General features: G+C 39.8%; 1 protein-coding gene across 2 annotated transcripts in view; it reads right to left on the bottom strand.

Annotated features, from left to right (window-relative positions):
* The window catches only part of CCNT2 (cyclin T2), a 48,413-nt gene extending 30,492 nt beyond the window's left edge, over window positions 1-17,921 (bottom strand). For both annotated transcript variants that reach the window (XM_065880627.1, XM_065880628.1), the window contains exons 1-2: window positions 17,764-17,921; window positions 16,855-16,936 (exon numbers count right to left, since the gene is read on the bottom strand). In XM_065880627.1, the coding sequence (XP_065736699.1) occupies window positions 16,855-16,936; window positions 17,764-17,921 (240 nt within the window). The remainder of the gene's footprint in view (window positions 1-16,854; window positions 16,937-17,763) is intronic.
* Window positions 17,922-20,550: the final 2,629 nt, after the last annotated feature.

Genomic DNA, 20,550 nt, shown 5'->3' with positions numbered 1-20,550 from the left:
GGGTTGGCTGCGTGAACACAGCCTGAAGGGGGCTAGTGTGCCACAGCTAGCTGGGAGGGAGTCCGGGAAAAAGTCTGGAGCTGCTGAAGAAGCAAAAGGCCACTGTTTCCAGGTGCGCGAGGAGAGGGGATTCAGAGCACCGCCTAAATGAGCTCCAGAGACAGGCATGAGCCGTGGCTATCAGCACGGACACCAGAGATGGGCATGAGACCCTAAGGCTGCCGCTGCAGTCACCAAGAAGCCTGTGTGCGAGCACAGGTCACTGTCCACACCGCCCCTCCCGGGAGCCTGTGCAGCCCGCCACTATTACGGTCCCGTGATCCAGGGACAACTTCTCTGGGAGAACACACGGTGCGCCTAAGGCGGGTGCAACGTCCTGCTGGCCTCTGTTGCCGCAGGCTCGCCCTGCATCCATACCCCTCCCCACCCCAGGGCCTGAGTGAGCCCCCGAATCAGCCAATCCTTTAACCTTGGGGAACAGATGCCCTCAGGCAACCTACACGCAAAGGTGGGTCCAAACCCAAAGCTGAACCCCAAGAGCTGTACAACATAGAAGAGAAAGTTCTCCAGGCAGCCTCAGGAGCAGCGGATTATATTTCCACAATCAACTTGATGTACCTGCATCTGTGGAATACCTAAATAGACAACAAATCATCCCAAAATTGAGGTGGTGGACTTTGGGAGCAACTATAGACTTGGGGTTTGCTTTCTGCATCTAATTTATTTCTGGTTTTATGTTTATCTTAGTTTAGTATTTAGAGCTTATTATGACTGGTAGATTTGCTTATTGATTTGGTTGCTCTCTTCCTTTTTTTATTTTTTATATATATATTTTTTTTCCTTTTTCTCTTTTTGTGTGTATGTGTATGCTTCTTTGTGTGATTTCTGTCTGTATAGCTTTGCTTTTGCCATTTGTCCTAGGGTTCTGACTGTCCGTTTTTTGTTTTTGTTTTTTAGTATAGATTTTAGCACTCGTTATCATTGGAAGATTTGTTTTTTGGTTTGGTTGCACTCTTCTTTCCTTCTTTTTAAAATTACTTTTATTATTTTTAATAATTAATTTTAACACCTTTATTTTATTTATTTCCTTTCTTTCTTTCTTTCTTCTCCCTTTTCTTCTGAGCTGTGTGGCTGACAGGGTCTTGGTGCTCTGGGCGGGTGTCAGGCCTGTGTCTCTGAGGTGGGAGATGCGAGTTCAGGACACTGGTCCACCAGAGACCTCCCGACCCCACATAATATCAACCTGCGAAAGCTCTCCCACAGATCTCCATCTCAAAGCCAAGACCCAGCTCAACTCAACGACCAGCAAGCTACAGTTCTGGACATGCTATGCCAAACAACTAGCAACACAGGAACACAAATATACCCATTAGCAGAGAAGCTGCCTAAAATCATAAGGTCAGAGACACCCCAAAACACACCACCAGATGCTGTCCTGCCCATCAGAAAAACAAGATCCAACCTCATCCACTAGAACACAGGCACTAGTCCCCTCCACCAGGAAGCCTACACAACCCACTGAACCAACCTTACCCACTGGAAGGAGACACCAAAAACAATGGAAACTATGAACCTGCAGCCTGCGAAATGGAGACCCCAAACACAGCAAGTTAGGCAAAATGAGAAAAAAGAGAAATACACAGCGGATGAAAGAGCAGGGTAAAAACCCAACAGACCTAACAAATGAAGAGGAAATAGGCAGTCTACCTGAAAAAGAATTCAGAGTAATGACAGTAAAGATGATCCAAAATCTTGGAAATAGAAGGAAGAAAATACAAGAAATGTTTAATAAGGACCTAGAAGAACTAAAGAGCAAACCAACAGTGATGAACATCACAATAACTGAAGTTAAAAATTCTCTAGAAGGAATCAATAGCAGAATAACTGAGGGAGAAGAACGGATACATGACCTGGAAGATAAAATAGTGGAAATAACTACTGCAAAGCAGAATAAAGAAAAAAGAATGAAAAGAATTGAGGACAATCTCAGAGACCTCTGGAACAACATTAAATGCAACAACATTCAAATTACAGGGATCCCAGAAGAAGAAGAGAAAAAAAAAAAGGGACTGAAAAAGTATTTGAAGAGATTACAGTTGAAAACTTCCCTAATATGGGAAAGGAAATAGTCAATCAAGTCCAGGAAGCACAGAGAGTCCCATACAGGATAAATCCAAGGAGAAACACGCCAAGACACACATTAATCAAACTATCAAAAATTAAATACAAAGAAAAAATATTAGAAGCAGCAAGGGAAAAATAACATACAAGGGAATCCCCAGAAGGTTAACAGCTCATCTTTCAGCAGAAACTCTGCAAGCCAGAAGGGAGTGGCAGGACATATTTAAAGTGATGAAAGGGAAAAACCTACAACCAGATTACTCTACCCAGAGAGGATCTCATTCAGATTGGATGCAGAAACTAAAACCTTTACAGATAAGCAAAAGCTAAGAGAATTCTGCACCACCAAACCAGCTCTACAACAAATGCTAAAGGAACTTCTCTAAGCAGGAAACACAAGAGGAGGAAAAGAATTACAATAACAAACCCAAAACAATTAAGAGAATGGTAATAGGAACATACATATCAATAACTACCTTAAATATAAATGGATTAAATGCTCCAACCAAAAGACACAGACTGGCTGAATGGATACAAAAACAACCCCCATATATATGCTGTCTACAAGAGACCCACTTCAGACCTAGGGACACATGCAGACAGAAAGTGAGGGAATGGAAAAAGATATGCCATGCAAAGGGAAATCAAAAGAAAGCTGGAGTAGCAATTCTCAAATCAGACAAAATAGACTCTAAAATAAAGACTATTACAAGAGACAAAGACGCACCCTACATAATGATCAAGGGATCAATCCAAGAAAAAGATATAACAATTGTAAATATTTATGCACCCAACATAGGAGCACCTCAATACATAAGACAAATGTTAACAGCCATAAAAGGGGAAATCGACAGTAACACAATCATAGTAGGGGACTTTAACACCCCACCTTCACCAATGGACAGATCATCCAAAATGAAAATAAATAAGGAAACACAAGCTTTAAATGATACGTTAAACAAGATGGACTTAATTGATATTTATAGGACATTCCATACAAAAACAGAAGATTACACTTTCTTCTCAAGTGCTCATGGAACACTGTCCAGGATAGATCATATCTTGGGTCATAAACCAAGCCTTGGTAAATATAAGAAAACTGAAATCGTATCAAGTATCTTTTCCAACCACAATGCTATGAGACTAGATATCAATTACAGGAAAATATCTGTAAAAAATACAAATACATGGAGGCTAAACAATACATTACTTCACCAAGAGATCACAGAAGAAATCAAAAAGGAAACCAAAAAATACCTAGAAACGAATGACAATGAAAACATCATGACCCAAAACCTATGGGATGCATCAAAAGCAGTTCTAAGAGGGAAGTTTATAGCAATACAATCCTACCACAAGAAACAAAAAAATTTCAAATAAACAACCTACACCTAAAGCAATTAGAGAAAGAAGAACAAAAAACCACCAAAGTTAGCAGAAGGAAAGGAAGCATAAAGATCAGATCAGAAATAAATGAAAAAGAAATGAAGGAAATGATAGCAAAGATCAGTAAAACTAAAAACTAAAATTAGTAAACCATTAGCCAGACTCATTAAGAAAAAAGGAAGACTCAAATCAACAGAATTAGAAATGAAAAAGGAGAAGTAACAACTGAGACTGCAGAAATACAAAGGATCATGAGAGATTACTACAAGCAAGTGTATGCCAATAAAATGGACAAACTGGGAGAAATGGACATTCTTAGAAAAGCACAACCTTCTGAGACTGAACCAGGAAGAAACAGAAAATATAAACAGACCAATCGCAAGCACTGAAATTGAAACTGTGATTAAAAATCTTCCAACAAACAAAAGCCCAGGACCAGATGGCTTCACAGGTGAATTCAAACATTTAGAGAAGAGCTAACACCTATCCTTCTTAAACTCTTCCAAAACATACCAGAGGGAGGAACACTCCCAAACTCATTCTACAAGGCCACCATCACCCTGATACCAAAAGCAGACAGACAAAGATGTCACAAAGAAAGAAAACTAAAGGCCAGTATCACTGATGAACATAGATGCAAAAATCCTCAACAAAATACTACCACACAGAATCCAACAGCACATTAAACGGATCATACACCATGATCAAGTGGGGTTTATTGCAGGAATGAAAGGATTCTTCAATATTTTCAATATATGCAAATCAATCAACGTGATACACCATATTAACAAACTGAAGGAGAAAAACCATATGATCATCTCAATAGACGCAGAAAAAGCTTTCGACAAAATTCAACACCCATGTATGATAAAAACCCTCCAGAAAGTAGGCATAGAGGGAACTTACCTCAACATAATAAAGGCCATATATGACAAACCCACAGCCAACATGGTTCTCAATGATGAAAAACTGAAAGCACTTCCATGAAGATCAGGAACAAGACAACGCTGCCCACTCTCATCACTCTTATTCAACATTATTTTGGAAGTTTTAGCCATAGCAATCAGAGAAGAAAAAGAAATAAAAGGAATCCAAATTGGAAAAGAAGAAGTAAAACTGTCACTGTTTGCAGATGACATGATACTATACATAGAGAATCCTAAAAATGCTACCAGAAAACTACTAGAGCTAATCAATGAATTTGTAAAGTAGCAGGATACAAAATTAGAGCACAGAAATCTTTTGCATTCCTATACATTAATGATGAAAAATCTGAAAGAGAAATTAAAGAAACACTCCCATTTACCACTGCAACAAAAAAAATACCTAGGAATAAACCTACTTAAGGAGACAAAAGACCTGTATGCAGAAAACTATAAGACACTGATGAAAGAAAGTAAAGATGACACAAACAGATTGAGAGATGTATTGTGCTCATGGATTGGAACAATTAACATTGTTAAAAAGACCATACTACTCAAGGCAATCTACAGATTCAGTGCAATCCCTATCAAACTACCAATGGCATTTTTCACAGAACTAGAACAAAAAATTTCACAATCTGTATGGAAACACAAAAGACCCCAAATAGCCAAAGCAATCTTGAGAACGAAAAATGGAGCTGGAGGAAGCAGGCTCCCTGACTTCAGACTATACTACAAAGCTACAGTAATCAAGAAAGTATGGTACTGGCACAAAAACAGAAATATAGATCAATGGAACAAGACAGAAAGCCCAGAGATAAACCCACAAACATATGGTCACCTTATCTTTGATAAAGGAGGCTAGAATATACAGTGGAGAAAAGACAGCCTCTTCAGTAAATGGTGCTGGGAAAAGTGGACAGGTACATGTAAAAGAAAGAAATTAGAACACTCCCTAACACCATACACAAAAATAAACTCAAAATGCATTAAAGACCTAAATGTAAGGCTGGACACTATCAAACTCTTAGAGGAAAACATAGGCAGAACACTCTATGACATAAATCACAGCAAGATCCTTTTTGACCCACCTCCTAGAGAAATGGAAATAAAAACAAAAATAAACAAATGGGAGCTAATGAACCTTAAAACTTTTGCACAGCAAAGGAAAACAATCACGATGAAAAGACAACCCTCAGAATGGGAGAAAATATTTGCAAACAAAGCTACTGACAAAATATACAAGAAGCTCATGCAGCTTAATATCAAAAAAATAAACAACCCGATCCAAAAATGGGCAGAAGACCTAAACAAACATTTCTCCAAAGAAGATATACAGATTGCCAACAAATACATGAAAGGATGCTGAACATCACTAATCATTAGAGAAATGCAAATCAAAACTACCGTGAAGTATCACCTCACACCAGTCAGAATGGTCATCATCAAAAAATCTACAAACACAGGTTTCCCTGTGGCACAGTGGTTGAGAATCTGCCTGCTAATGCAGGGGACACGGGTTCGAGCCCTGGTCTGGGAGGAAACCACATGCCATGGAGCAACTAGGCCCGTGAGCCACAACTACTGAGCCTGCGCGTCTGGAGCCTGTGCTCCACAACAAGAGAGGCCCGCGCACCGCGATGAACAGTGGCCCCCGCTTGCCACAACTAGAGAAAGCCCTCGCACAGAAACGAAGACCCAACACAGCAAAAATAAATAAATTAATTAATAAACTCCTACCCCCAACATCTTAAAAAAAAAAATCTACAAACAATAAATGCTGGAGACGGTGTGGAGAACAGGGAACCCTCTTGCACTGTTGGTAGGAATGTAAATTGATACAGCCACTATGGAGAACAGTATGGAGGTTCCTTAAAAAACGAGAACTACCATACGACCCAGTAATCCCACTACTGGGCATATACCCTGAGAAAACCAAAATTCAAAAAGTCATGTACCACAGTGTTCATTGCAGCTCTATTTACAATAGCCAGGACATGGAAGCAACCTGTGTGTCCACTGACAGATGAGTGGATGAAGAAAATGTGGCATATATATATACAATGGAATATTACTGAGCCATAGATAGAAACGAAACTGAGTTATCTGTAGTGAGGTGGATGGACCTAGAGTCTTTCATAGAGAGTGAAGTAAGTCAGAAAGAGAAAAACAAATACCATATGCTAACACATATATATGGAATCCCACACACACACAAAAAATGGTTCTGAAGAACACAGGGGCAGGACAGGAATAAAGATGCAGACATAGAGAATGGACTTGACACGGGGTGGGGGAAGGGTAAGCTGGGATGAAGTGAGAGAGTGGCATGGACATATATACACTACCAAATGTAAAGTAGATAGCTAGTGGCAATCAGCCGCATAGCACAGGGAAATCAGCTAGGTGCTTTGTGTCCACCTAGAGGGGTGGGATAGGGAGGGTGGGAGGGAGATGCAAGACAGAGGAAATATGTGGATGTATGTATATGTATAGCTGATTCACTGTTATACAGCAGAAACTAACACAGCATTGTAAAGCAATTATACTCCAATAAAGATGTTGAAAATAAAAGAAAAAAAGATTCATAACACAAAACCTAAGTAAAAAAAGATATGAAATCACACATTCAAAGAGCACATCACACACCTGAGCATATCAACCCAGAACCACCTAGATTTTTAAGGAAAAAAAATCCTTTGACCACTTAGGCAAAAATAAATATAAGAACGTTAGATCACCACCCAAACTGCCAGCAATGCTTTATACCAGGAAAAAAGAAAAAAGCAATTGTTACATATTTAAGATACTTAAGAGAAGAAAGCACAAGCCAAACATTTTCTATCCAGCAAAACTGACCTTGGATATAAAGGGCACAAACAATTATCAACATCCAAGGATTCAGACAATATTGTTTCCATGATCTTCAAGATAACTTTAAACAATCAAAATGACTATAGAGACTTCAACATACGCACTGGTGGTGAACAATACAAATAAAGTTACTTGCAGAACTAAGCTTGAATGAAGATTAAAAGGGAGAGTTTTGTAATGGCTATTTATGATAATGTAGGTACAACTTTTAAAAACCAGGGGTGAGAGGGGAAAGCAAACAAAAACACTTAACTGTTCTCAGTAATTACACTGGTGGTGGTTGTACTGTAATTCTGAGACATGTTTGTGTAATGTGGGATTAACAAGTGATATTGGGATATTTAAATCCTATCATTCCCACATCCTTCAAAACTAAGATTTTTGGTGTGAAAGAAAGGTCACAGAGATGTAATACAAAAGAGGTTAAAGAAAAGAAAGAAGTAAAAAATGCTATTGTTGCTTGAATCAGAATGAATTCCTAAGATATCTTAAATATATATATTTAAAATGTATATATATATAAAACAAGTCCACCTATATTTTGTATAGTTCATATATTTACTGTTAAATGAATAACAAACAATATGTTGATGTGTATAGCGAATACATATTTACTGTACTATGTATTTCCTTGCTCTGTTCATTGAAGATGCCTAAAAACAAGACAAACATAGCAACAATGAGTATCTCCAGGGTCCAGGTTGATATCCTGTAATACCACTTTCTACTAAAAGAAAAAGCAGGGTTTCTTAAAGAAATGGCCATTTCAGCTGTGGATATAAAACATACAGGATGAACCTGGAATATCTTGCTATAACAGATACTGAGGAAACTATCCCAGACTATATGGGTACAGACAGAGTTACTAGATGGTCCAGCAATTCTACTCCTGGGTATATATTCAATAGAAACCAAAACATCTATCTACACAAAAACATACATAAATGTTCATAGTAGCAATATAACAGCCAAACAGTAGAAACAACCCAAATGTCCACTAACTGATAAATGTATATACAAAATGTGGTATAATGGTAGTTCAGCAAGAAAAATAAATGAAGTACTGATACATGCTACAACACAGATGAACCTTGAAAACATTATGTACTAAGTGAAAGAGGCCAGTCACAAAGGACCACACATTGAATGATTCCATTTATAGGGAATGTCCAGAATAGGCTGGTTGGAAGAATGGGAAGAGATGGCTAAAGGATATGGGATTTCTTCTTGGGGTGATACAGATTTCTAAAATTGACGTACAACTTTGTGAACGTACGCAAAAACCACTGAATCGTACACTTTCAAAGGATGAAATATATGGTATGTAAATTTTATCTCAACAAAGGTGGTAAATACAGGGCAAGAATCAAGTATTTATTCTGCCTTTCCTATATGAACTTGTACCACCGGATGTCCAAATAGTGATGAATCACAACATTTCACTATACAAATATTCCAATTAATAAATGAAGAAGAAATGACAGAATTAAAGTATCACAATGAATAAAAGGATCTAGGCACTGAATATCGACAGCTGCTAACACCACAAAAAGACCACGAGACATCAGGTGCCTGCTGATTAAAGAATATAACATCACCTGTAGTCCTGCCAAAGGGATCTAACGTGAGTCTGATCAAATTTCTGGATCCAACTGGCAATTTGCAGGGAATACAGCAACAAAGGAACATAATAAACTGCACCATGAATATACAGTTAGCAAAACCCAGACAGGTGGCAACTCTACAGGTATAATGTCCTAGGTCCTTCAACAGATAAAATTTAAGTAAAAGAAAGGGATAGAGGGGAAACCTGTACCTTGAGAGATTTAAGAAACCTATCAAATCTTTAATAATGGGGAAGGATAGGACAGTTTTTCTATCCCTTTGTGGAGGGAAGGAAAGGGTTGACATTGGGATGGAGCACATGAAGGCACTTCTGGGGTAGTTAGCAAAGTTCCCTTGTTTGATTTGAATGGTAGTTACAAAGTTGTTTACCTTATAATAATTCACTCTGCTATATATTTAGTGGTTTTACATGTTTGTGTTTCATTTTATAACAATTAAAAAAACCCACTTCCTCAGCGCTTCCACTGTTGGGGGGCACGGGTTCGATCCCTGGTCGGGGAACTAAGATCTTGCATGCCGCGTGGCACGGCCAAAAAAACTTAACCAACCAACGAAACAAAAAACATAAAAAAACCCACTTCATTTCATATACGCACAGTTACACTACAGCACTAAAGAATACCAAATAGATGAAATAGAACAGGACCCAAAGGATAAGGTCAGAGAATCAAACAGAAGTGAAAGAGTGGAGTTATCTGGGGAATGGTTTACGAAGAGTTGTAACTTCAGCTCAGTCTCACAACCTGACAGGTCAGGATCACATGAAAAGTGAAGGGAAAGCACCACATGGAAAAATAGGGATGCACAATGCGTAAATCCTAAGATTGATGTATGGCTGAAGGAGGAATTGGGGCCTAACTCAAAAGAGGACTTCACTGGATTTCACCCAATGAGAAAAGCAAATCAAAATCTGACAGTATTTTCATTATTCACTTGTATACTCATCTCCTCCTTAGAAATCACTGGCATCAATAATTAGTGTGCCCTATTTCTGAAACACATTAGGAACATTTCTTAAACATATTAGACACAAGCGAGAACTGCAGCATGCGATCAGGCTAGGGATCTAGGTTCAAATGCCAATCACGTAACGGCTACTTTCTGGACAAGTAACTTAGTAATTGCATCTGTTTCCTCAGGAGGAGAATACTTCAGCTGCCATAAGTAAAACGCGTATTACATAGTGGGATTTTTTTAAAAAATAAATTTATTTATTTATTTTTGGCTGCATTGGGTCTTTGTTGCTGCGCATGGGCCTTCTCTAGTTGCAGCGAGTGGGGGCTACTCTTCATTGCAGTGCACGGGCTTCTCATTGCAGTGGCTTCTCTTGTTGCAGAGCATAGGCTCTAGGTGCGTGGGCTTCAGTAGTTGTGGCATGTGGGCTCAGTAGTTGTGACTCGCGGGCTATAGAGTACAGGCTCAGTAGTTACGGTGCATGGGCTTAGTTGCTCTCCAGCACGTGGTATCTTTCTGGACCAGGGCTCGAACCCATGTCCCCTGCATGGGCAGGTGGATTCTTAACCACTGTGCCACCAGGGAAGCCCTACAGAGTGGGATCTTAATAAATTTTCATCCACACAATTTATAGTTGAAAAGGAATTTAGAAATCATCTAGTCTAATAATCTCAAATTTACAATCCAGGAAACGTGTTTGGTCAGTACATATCATTTTGAACATAAAAGATACAGAATACGTCCATTATCACAGAAAGTTCTACTGGACAGCCCTACAGTATTTCCCAGTAGCATTAATGGATTTTGAACATAAGATTATTCTTTGACTAACTGCTTTATTAAATTAAAAAGCAGAAGCATAAGTGAGCTATAATATAAACAACCACTCAGATTTCAAAGACATTTTACTTTAGTAGGTAAAAGAATGAAACATGCTGATTTAACTTCTACAAAACGGCCAGTGTACAGTCATCTCTCAGTAGCCACAGGTGGGGGATTGGTTTTAGGACCCCTCCACATTTACCGAAATCCATGGATACTCAAGTCTCATATAAAATGGCATAGTAATGGCATATATCCTACGCACATTCTTCCTTACACTTTAAGTCATCTCTAGATTACTTATAATACCTAATACAATGCAAATGCTATGTAAATAGTTGCTGGTGTGGGGTAAATACAAGTTTTGCTTTTTGTAAACGAATTTTTTCCCAAATATTTTTGATCTGCAGTTGGTTGAATCCACAGATGCAGAACCCACAGACATGGAGGGCTGACTGGTATAACAGTTTATGAGACACAGCGGAAACATCAAAATTTAAACGAAGTCTTCAACTTTAGCAGGCATCAGTATCACCTGGGAAGCTTGTTAAGGTAGAGGATCCCAGGTCCCACCACAAATATTCTGATTACATAGGTTTAAGGTACAGCCCACTAAAGCATGTTTTAGAGGAGCATCCTGATAATTCTCATGCCGAGCGTTGGTGAATCACAACTGGCACATCACAAAAGCTTTACACATCAACTGCTTTTAGTGAAAAATTTCAGGGCTATGAAAAGATTCCTAGTAACAGATACTTGAGGCAGAAATACTGATAACTGCTTCAACAATGGAGTCTAGATCTGGGTGCGATTTTTAGCTTTTGTCACTCAGCTGCTGTGTGACTTCAGACAAAGTGTTTAACCTTTAGGATTCTTTTCTTCCTTATCTGGGGTAAGAAAGAGAATATCAACCTTAAGTAAGTATTTAGGAACCACATACCAAAATAAACCTAACAAGGAAAAACAAACGTCAAAACCCAAGAATCTCTTCCCATGAAATCAATAAATAAATATAGGTAGACATTTATCTCCAGATAAACATAAAGGTAATGAAATAAAGCAAAATTAAAGGCTGGTAGATTTGAGTAACAAAAAAATTTATGTCAAAACCCACCATAGGGCTTCCCTGGTGGTGCAGTGGTTGAGAATCCGCCTGCCGATGCAGGGGACACGGGTTCGTGCCCGGGTCCGGGAAGACCCACAAGCCGCGGAGCGGCTGGGCCCGTGAGCCATGGCCGCTGAGCCTGCGCGTCCAGAACCTGTGCTCCGCAGCGGGAGAGGCCACAACAGTGAGAGGCCCGTACCGCAAAAACAAAACAAACAAACAAAAAAACCAAAAAAACCCCACCATAAACAAAATTAGAAGCCAAACTACTAAAATATCTTCTAATATGGTAAGATTCATAACAAACTCAAATGAGAGGCTAAAAAACACATTAGTACTAAACAGAAAAGCAACATTTATTAACGAGCTAAATTTAAACTTTAAATTTTAGAAATACCAAAAAGTTTCCCTAAAGCCCCCAATTAGAAGATTACAAATGTGATCTGTGTTCTTATGGTCCTTGAAGAATTACAGATGAATAGGCTATTTCTTACCAGAACAGATAAAATTCACCGAACACTCAAAATTAATCTAGTGACAATAACATAGCTTTTAGTCTCACTTCTTAACTCTTTAGGTTTACCCATGGTTTTTTCAACCTCAGCACTACTGACATTTTGTACCAGGTTAACTTTTTGTTTTGCAAGAATATCCTATGCATCGTAGGATGTTTAACAGCATTCCCAGCTTCTATCCACCAGATGCCAGTAGTACCCCTTTCCCATCTGTGACAACCAAAAATGTCTCTAAACATTGTAAAATGTCCCTTGGTGGGCAAAGCTGCCCCTGGTTGAGTTACACTGGGTCAATCTATACTATCCTTTTCTGGTGCCATATTAAAAATTACTTCTCCAGAAACAGCCACATCTAACCCCAACTAGGACCAGTCCAATTCTGTCTGTTCTCATATTGCTGTTGTGTGCTGGATCTAAGAATTGTGAAAAAAACAGACAAAAACCCTTTTCTGTGCTGAAAAATATACACATATATATGCCTGCACAAGCAAAAACTATTTCTGAAAGGGCACACAGAAACTGTGCACAGCAAATGCTGTAGGGCAGGGGGCTTAGATACCTGGATGGGAGGGAGGTTTATCATATCCCTTTTTCTACTGTTTTTATTTACCATGTGTCTGTTAGTTTTCAATAATAAAACATTTAAAATGTGTCTATGTGGGGAGGATGAATATAGAGGAAAATGTGGAAGAATTCACTCAACAGACCTATGAGCAACAAGATTTGATACATTCTATTGACAAACTACTGCCAAATATCAACTTTATGTGAGGTACTGGTGAGTACAGCCAAAAAAGAAAGGAAACAAAACCTCCCTGTCCTTTTGGGGCAGGGAGGTTACATTTAACTTTAACTAGATTCCTATGTTTGAGAGAAATTTAGGGCTTTCACAATACAAATTTAAACAAAATCCTTAACTAACCAAATTGCCCAAAATGTTATTCTTTCACAAGTGGCAATTGTTTATGACAATTTTATGAGCAATCTGAGTATAAATAAGCAACAGTTGGTGTAAACTGAATGAAATCTACCATTAAAAAATCTTGAATAAATTTCTATGCAAAGACTATTAATAAAAATTAGAATGGGAGAATGCTTTATTATCAGACAAAGAACAGGGATTGTGGGCACTGTTCTAGAGAGAAAAGAATGGCTTTCCTTTAAATCACTAAAGTCTTTACAGGGGAAGAAAGGAATGCAAAAAGAAAATCTTTAAATTTTCAAATGGTATCTACTAGTCAAGAACCAAGTCAACTGAGAAAGATTAAGACTGCAAGCAAAAAGTGGTAATCAAATTTTAGCACAAGCAAATACAAGTTCCTTTATGTGTATCAGCTGACTAATCTTAGATGTATTAAGTGAAACTCAGATATGACATAGATGGTGCATTCTTAGATGTCATCACAGTCAAAAATCATTAGTTCTGAATACTGCCCTTAACTTACTGTGTACTCTTGAGACCTTAAACAAAGCTACATTTAAATTTGGCATACTATAATGTTTCAATTGCTGCAGCTCAAAAAAGAGGCAACAGAACTAAAGAAAGAGAAGATTAAAATGATCACACGAATTGGAGAGAGATATGAGACTAGACCATGACCAACAAAAATACTAAGAGTGTGTTCTTTACAACCTCATCTTAAGAGAACTCAAAAGACTTGGAATTAATATAAGAAACAAATGCATCATAAACTTGACTAACGAAACTAATGAACAGAGTTTCTAGGAAAAGCTGGGTCAATTATCTATTCTACGACTGACACTGGGGAGGATGCTCTCCCACAGTACATACTTTATGGAGGCACTGCTGGTTCCAGGGCTTTTTTATATACTTCATTAGATTTATCTTGAGCTTGATCCAGCAAGGCCATTCTTCAATTACTAATCTCAATTACATAAACCTCACTGCATCCAGTGAGCAAAGGATAGATTTATCTAATTAGGTTACATATAAAAGTCATTTCCTGCTGGTAGCCATCCAACCTTCTAAAAAGAGAAAGTAACAATGATAAAAGACAGCTCTGCTGACACTAACTTTTAAAACAAGACCAACTTGACCTTTAGGGGATTTTTTTACTTTTAAATTTGTTAATGTGAAAAAATAAAATAAAGCCACATAAATATTTTTAAATATTTTAACATAATGAATGCATATTTATTATAAAACTAGATATATGTTGTTACTAGCATCTTTAAATTGAAGCTTGTTATGGTTTAATTTACCAAATGGTGTTCAATTTACTTAGTGGTGGAGACTCATGCTTTTTTAAAGTCTACCATGACATTCCATTATAACCTTGTAAGAAAAATTTTCCCAGTGATGTCAGGGAGTATGAATTTGAAAGTGACTCACATTCAATTTGAGACCACCCCCTTCACCCTAAAAGAATAGGAAAAAAAAAAAAGATAAAAGAGTGAGGCTGTGCAATTGATGCAAGTGTACCAACACAAATAAATATTAAAACCACTTTTGATAAAATAGCAAAGGTAAAAAAGACAATGGTTAGATATGAAGGGTGCAATTTACTTCTCAAAACAGAAATTAGCATCAGATTTCAATTATTCTAATAATGACTCAATGCAAAACACTGAAGTTTGCCTTTATACACACAGAAGACAGAAAGTAGGGTAATAAAAATGAATACTCTGGCTTTCTTATTAAATGATGGCATTTAAATAAAATTATAAGAGTTAGAATGCAAGTGACCTGGGCTTCACCAGTCAACTTAAAGTTACAGCTGTGAATTTTGGCTGTTAAGTAAGGTTTTGCTTTAAAGCACACCAACCAGGCCATAGAGATAAATTATGAGACGGAGGGTTCAAAAAGAGAAGTGTAGTCTTGTGGTGAAATCATTACTGAAGTAGAAAAGTAAGCAAATAGGACATCTGTAGCCACATCAAGAATTTCCAGGGCTTCCCTGGTGGCGCAGTGGTGGAGAGTCCGCCTGCCGACGCAGGGGACACGGGTTCGTGCCCCGGTCCGGGAAGATCCCACATGCCGCGGAGCAGCTGGGCCCGTGAGCCATGGCCAATGAGCCTGTGCGTCCGGAGCCTGTGCTCCGCAACGGGAGAGGTCACAACAGTGAGAGGCCCGCGTACCGCAAAAAAAATTAAGAAAAAAAAAATTTCCAGAACTATTTTGATTTGTGATTCCTACCAGCATATTCCAGGGCTACTTAAGGGAAGCCACACTTACATTAGTATTCATCAGTTCACTACTGCCTTAGGAGACAATTTAAATAAAACTGTATTTCTCTCAATCTAAATGTTATACCAAAAAGGCTTCCTCTCTCTTCCATAACACTATCACTGACCTAAGTTCTGTGTACAAGAAATAACTGGAAAAATATAAACAGAGCAAGAATCAAACAGATTTAAAAGATGAAAAGTAGAAGCAGTGGAGACTGCAAGAAACCAAAACGTATACTGTTTAATATAAACCTATATGCCAATCTGATAAACCAAATCAGATTTATGATCAGAAGAGGTTAAAATAGGAATCAATCTAAACTATGAAGCTTTTCCTTCCAACTAAAAAAAAGGACCTTTTCAAAGACTGTTTTCTTAAAAGGTCCTAACGACAATCCACAAATTGCATAAAGTCTTCCAGGGTCAACTTTTCCACACTCCTTTCAGAATAGCATTCTATAAATAGCTGTGAGCAAAAAATATGCTGAGAAATAAGGTAGAGCTAAATATTTCTAAACAATATGCAATTTTCTTTGATAACAGGTACAACACAGTATTCGTGTTTCTCTGAAAAGAACAGACACCGAAGTGCCGTTTTCATAACTTAAAATGAAAATTTCAACTAAATGCCACTACTAGTTTGTCAAAATTTACAGAATATGTTCCAAATCAGTACTTTAGTATTGGAAAGTAAGATTTACTTCAAACTAATTGTACATACACAGACACACCTCTGACACAGTATTTCTGAAGCAAGACACCATTCAAACCACCAAAAATTTAAGTAGACAACTAATGCTAAAATGTGATAAACAAGAACGTTTTACAACTTAAATTTCGTTAGCAAATGAAATATTTCTGCTAAACATTTAACTCTTTCAAAGGGTCATTTGAAAACAATGTTACAATTAAACTAAGCCCAATTCACCGTATTTGAAGCAATATGAGTCCAATACAATTAAGATGTACAACAGAACGACTGGGTTTTCTACAATTACATTGTACCTATAAATTGTTCAAATGTTGAGTGTAAAACTTAAATGAATACCAATGTAATAAATACTCTTTGAGAAGAGAAATGCTTCTGATTTATCTCTTAGCTCAAAAGACCTGGCAGAGCCTGACACAGCGCCTGGCAGCTTGTCAACACAAATTAAAAAACCAACCAACCAACCAGAAACCCCACATTTGAAGCAAAATGTTTATCACGCGATTCACCTTCACTGTTAACTTATAACATTAAATACAATAGTAAAATCCACGACCAACTTTTTTCTGCGTATCGATTATATCTTAAAATTTGGTTGTTTCAAAAACAGATTAATAAAACAATACTTACATTTCTATTGAATTTGGTGAAAGAATGGTGCATGTAAAACCTGTGCATATAAACAATCGCAGTGTTTATCGTAAGCTGAGAGCTGGAACGTTAACATTTAGGAAATATCGGAGAAAAACAAGATCTCTTTTCCAAAACAATTTTGAAGGAAAATTCCCGATCTACGGTTCTTTTCCAAGGCCCCCGTTCACTCAAAACCAATCCCCAAACTGTAATAATAAGGAACTATATACCCACAGGATGATGGCGTGGGGGCTGGCGGATCGAAAAGGCTCCCCACCGAATAAATAGCCGGAATAATAATAAACGCCGAGCATTCCGCTCCAATACTGCTATTAAGCGAGCCCAGAAAGCATTTATCAATGGCTACGACTAAACCCAAAATCAAACAGTTGAAACACGCGCGCGCGCACCCATGCAAAACCATGCCAGGAACATAAAGACGTCCCGTGCGCTCCCAAGGTACAAGAGAACCGCCATCAAACCGGTGAGGAGAGCGGGGAAAGGCTGCAGAGAACACTTACGCCTTTCAGCATCTCCCTCCTAGCTCTCAACCCCTTCTCGGACTAGAAGTAGAAGCAGCCGCCTCTTTTCTGCGATAATCCCTAAGATTTCCCCCTCGCCCGGGCGGCACTCCCATCCCCCGCCGTCACCACGCGCGGCCCCAAACAGATTACACAACGCAGCCTCCCGGCCCGCATTCACCGGACTCCCTTTCTCCTCCCCTCCTCTGCTGCCGGCCGCTCGGAGCCTCCAGAACCCTAGCCTGTCTTCCCTTACGGCGCGGCCGAGGCCCAGGAAAGACCGAGGCGGCGGCGCCATGTTCGCGGGGCACCAGGCCCGGCGACCCGGCGAGTAGTGAGGGGGACAGGGCGTGAGAGGCGCAGGGCCAAAAATAGGAAAGGATACACATTGAGACGCTGTCCCATGTCCTGGATGAGGTTGGCCGCCTGCTGGCGGTACGAGAGCTCTTTATCCGCCTCCACTCCGCAGCGGCGGCTCGGCGTGTTCTCCAGCTGTTCCCGAGTAAAGAACCAGCGAGAAGAAGCTCCACGGCCGGACGCCATGACACTTCCTCCTCCGCCCGCTCCCTCACCCACCCCCCGCCCCTCCCGGCTCGCGGACACCCAGCCAAGGCCGCGCGACCCCGCCCCACTCCGCTCGCCGTAGACCACGCACCACCCTTTTTCACCACCGCCGCCGCCCGTGCGCGTGCGCGGGGGCCGCCCTACCGGCTAGCCCTAGTCTTTTGCTTTCTTTTTCCGGCCCGGGCCTCGCTCTCGCGCACGGGACCACAATGCTCCGCGCCGCTTGTCATTTGGAGGCGCCCAAAGGTGGGGGTAGGCTGGAAGGGAAAGGTCAGCGCGGTGCATGTCGGGCCTAGGATTGGCTGGGAGGAGGGCGGGGAGGAGAGGCGAGAAAAGGCTGGTTTCGGGTCGGGTGGCGAGAGACGCGGGCGGGCGGCTGCGCCATTGGGCCTGGGCGTGGGCTCTGAAATCCCAGCTGGTTTTTGGGCCGGGAGTCTGGCGGCGGTTTAAAAAAGAGAAGAACTTTTCTCTGTCGCAGTCGCGCGTCACATCCTCCATTTTCCTCTAGCGTCGGTCTGCGCAGTCTCGTAGGCTGCCGACTTCGGAGTTCCCGACGGACAGCCTCCGCCCCAGCGGGCGGCTCTCGGAAGGACCTACCTGGGAAAGGGTGCATAAGAAATTCTTCCCCCCGCCCCCCCCCTTCCCCGCCTACGTTTGTGCCGCACTTTAGTTCTTTTTTCCTACATTATCTTGTTTGAATCCTACGACCACGCAGGCCGTGGGTTTTTTTTTTTTCCGTGGGTTTATTTATTTTATTTTATTTTATTTTTTTTTAAAACTGGGCCAACCTTTTTTTTTTTTTTTAAACCCCACATTTGTTTATTTATTTATTCTTGGCTGTGTTTGGTCTTCATTTCTGTGCGAGGGCTTTCTCTAGTTGTGGCAAGTGGGGGCCTCTCTTCATCGCAGTGCGCGGGCCTCTCACTGTCGCAGCCTCTCTTGTTGCGGAGCACAGGCTCCAGACGCGCAGGCTCAGTAGTTGTGGCTCACGGGCGTAGTTGCTCCGTGGCATGTGGGATCTTCCCAGACCAGGGCTCGAACCCGTGTCCCCTGCATTAGCAGGCAGATTCTCAACCACTGTGCCACCAGGGAAGCCCTCGTGGGTTTATTTTTTTAATTACTTGCCAAAGGTTATTAGCAACCAGAGGAGCTGAATTTCTAAACTAGGTTTGGAGCCCCTTTCTGTAGTGTGTTTTCAAATCAGTCTGTGATTTGAAAGAGAAGGTTAAAGAGAAGCAGATAGTGTAAAAGGAACTGAGTTAAAAAGTTATCAGTGTTTAATATGGTAATACCGCACATATCTATTGATTAACTCTTTATCCTGTCCCTGCAAGAAATTTTGCAGACTGGGAGTCGGTTAGGCTGGCTCTGAGCCAACGCCTAATATGTGTGAATAAAGTTGCTAAGTTTTAAATTTTAGCTATTTGCCAAAGATACAGCGTACAGGAAGACATACTTTTTTGTTTGCATTGTTATATCAGGATTCCTTCTTAAATTAACTTTTATTGGAGAACAGTTGCTTTACAATGTTGTGTTAGTTTCTGCTGTACAGCAAAGTGAATCAGCTATAAGTATACATATATCCCCTCTTTTTTGGATTTCCTTCCCATTTAGGTCACCACAGAGCACTGAGTAGAGTTCCCTGTGCTCTACAGTAGGTTCTCATTAGTTACCTGTTTTATACATAGTAGTGTATACATGCAGGAAGTCATACTACTTTTCATTGAGTTCTTGATTATATCTCCAGGCTTTTGTCATTGTTTCGGGGCTCCCACGCTCAATGTACTGATATACCTTGGCTCTGCCTGCCCCCGTCAGGCCACAGTGTTGAGCTGCTGATTTGGTAGGCAGCTATCATGAACATTGTCTAACTTGTTACCTACCTTGCCTCACATCTTAGGCTGCTTAGAGGTTCCAGGATAGATTGACTTAAAGCAGCATTTAAAAAGTGGCTACCTCCAACGCTCATTCATGATAAAAGCTCTAACAAACTAGGAATAGAGGAGAACTTCTTCAACTGCATGAAGAACGTTTATAAAAACCTTACAGCTAGCATCATACTTAATGGTGAGAAACTAGAAGCTTTCCTGCTAAGGCATGGATGTCCCCTGTCACTGCTCCTTTCAACGTTATATTATACGTCCTATAAGAAAAGGAAATCAAAGCTAAGCAGATTGGGAAGAAAGAAATAAAACTGGCTTTGTTCATGGATAACATAATTCATGTAGAAAATCTCAGAGTACTAAAAAAAACTGGAACTAGTAAGTGGCTATAGCAGGATTATAATATACAAGAGTGAATTGCTTTCCTGTATACCAGCAACGTATAATTGAAATTTGCGGTTAAAAACATAATACCTTTTACAAAAAGTAATACTTAGGTATGAATCTAAAATATGTACAGGATCTGTATACAGAAAACAACAAAACTGATTAAGGAAATCAAAGTAGATATAAGTGGAAGGATATTCTGGGTTCATGGATTCGAAGATTTAATATCATTAGATGTCAGTTCTTCCCAACTTGATCTGTAGATTCAAATGCAATCCCAATAAAAAAATTTAGGAAGTTATTTTGTAGATATGTGCAAATCGATTCTAAAGTTTATA

Source organism: Phocoena phocoena, chromosome 7, assembly GCF_963924675.1.
Source record: "Phocoena phocoena chromosome 7, mPhoPho1.1, whole genome shotgun sequence".
NCBI lineage: Eukaryota > Metazoa > Chordata > Mammalia > Artiodactyla > Phocoenidae > Phocoena > Phocoena phocoena.
The sequence above is the reverse complement of the archived record's forward strand: the minus strand, read 5'-3'. Positions and strand labels throughout refer to the sequence as shown.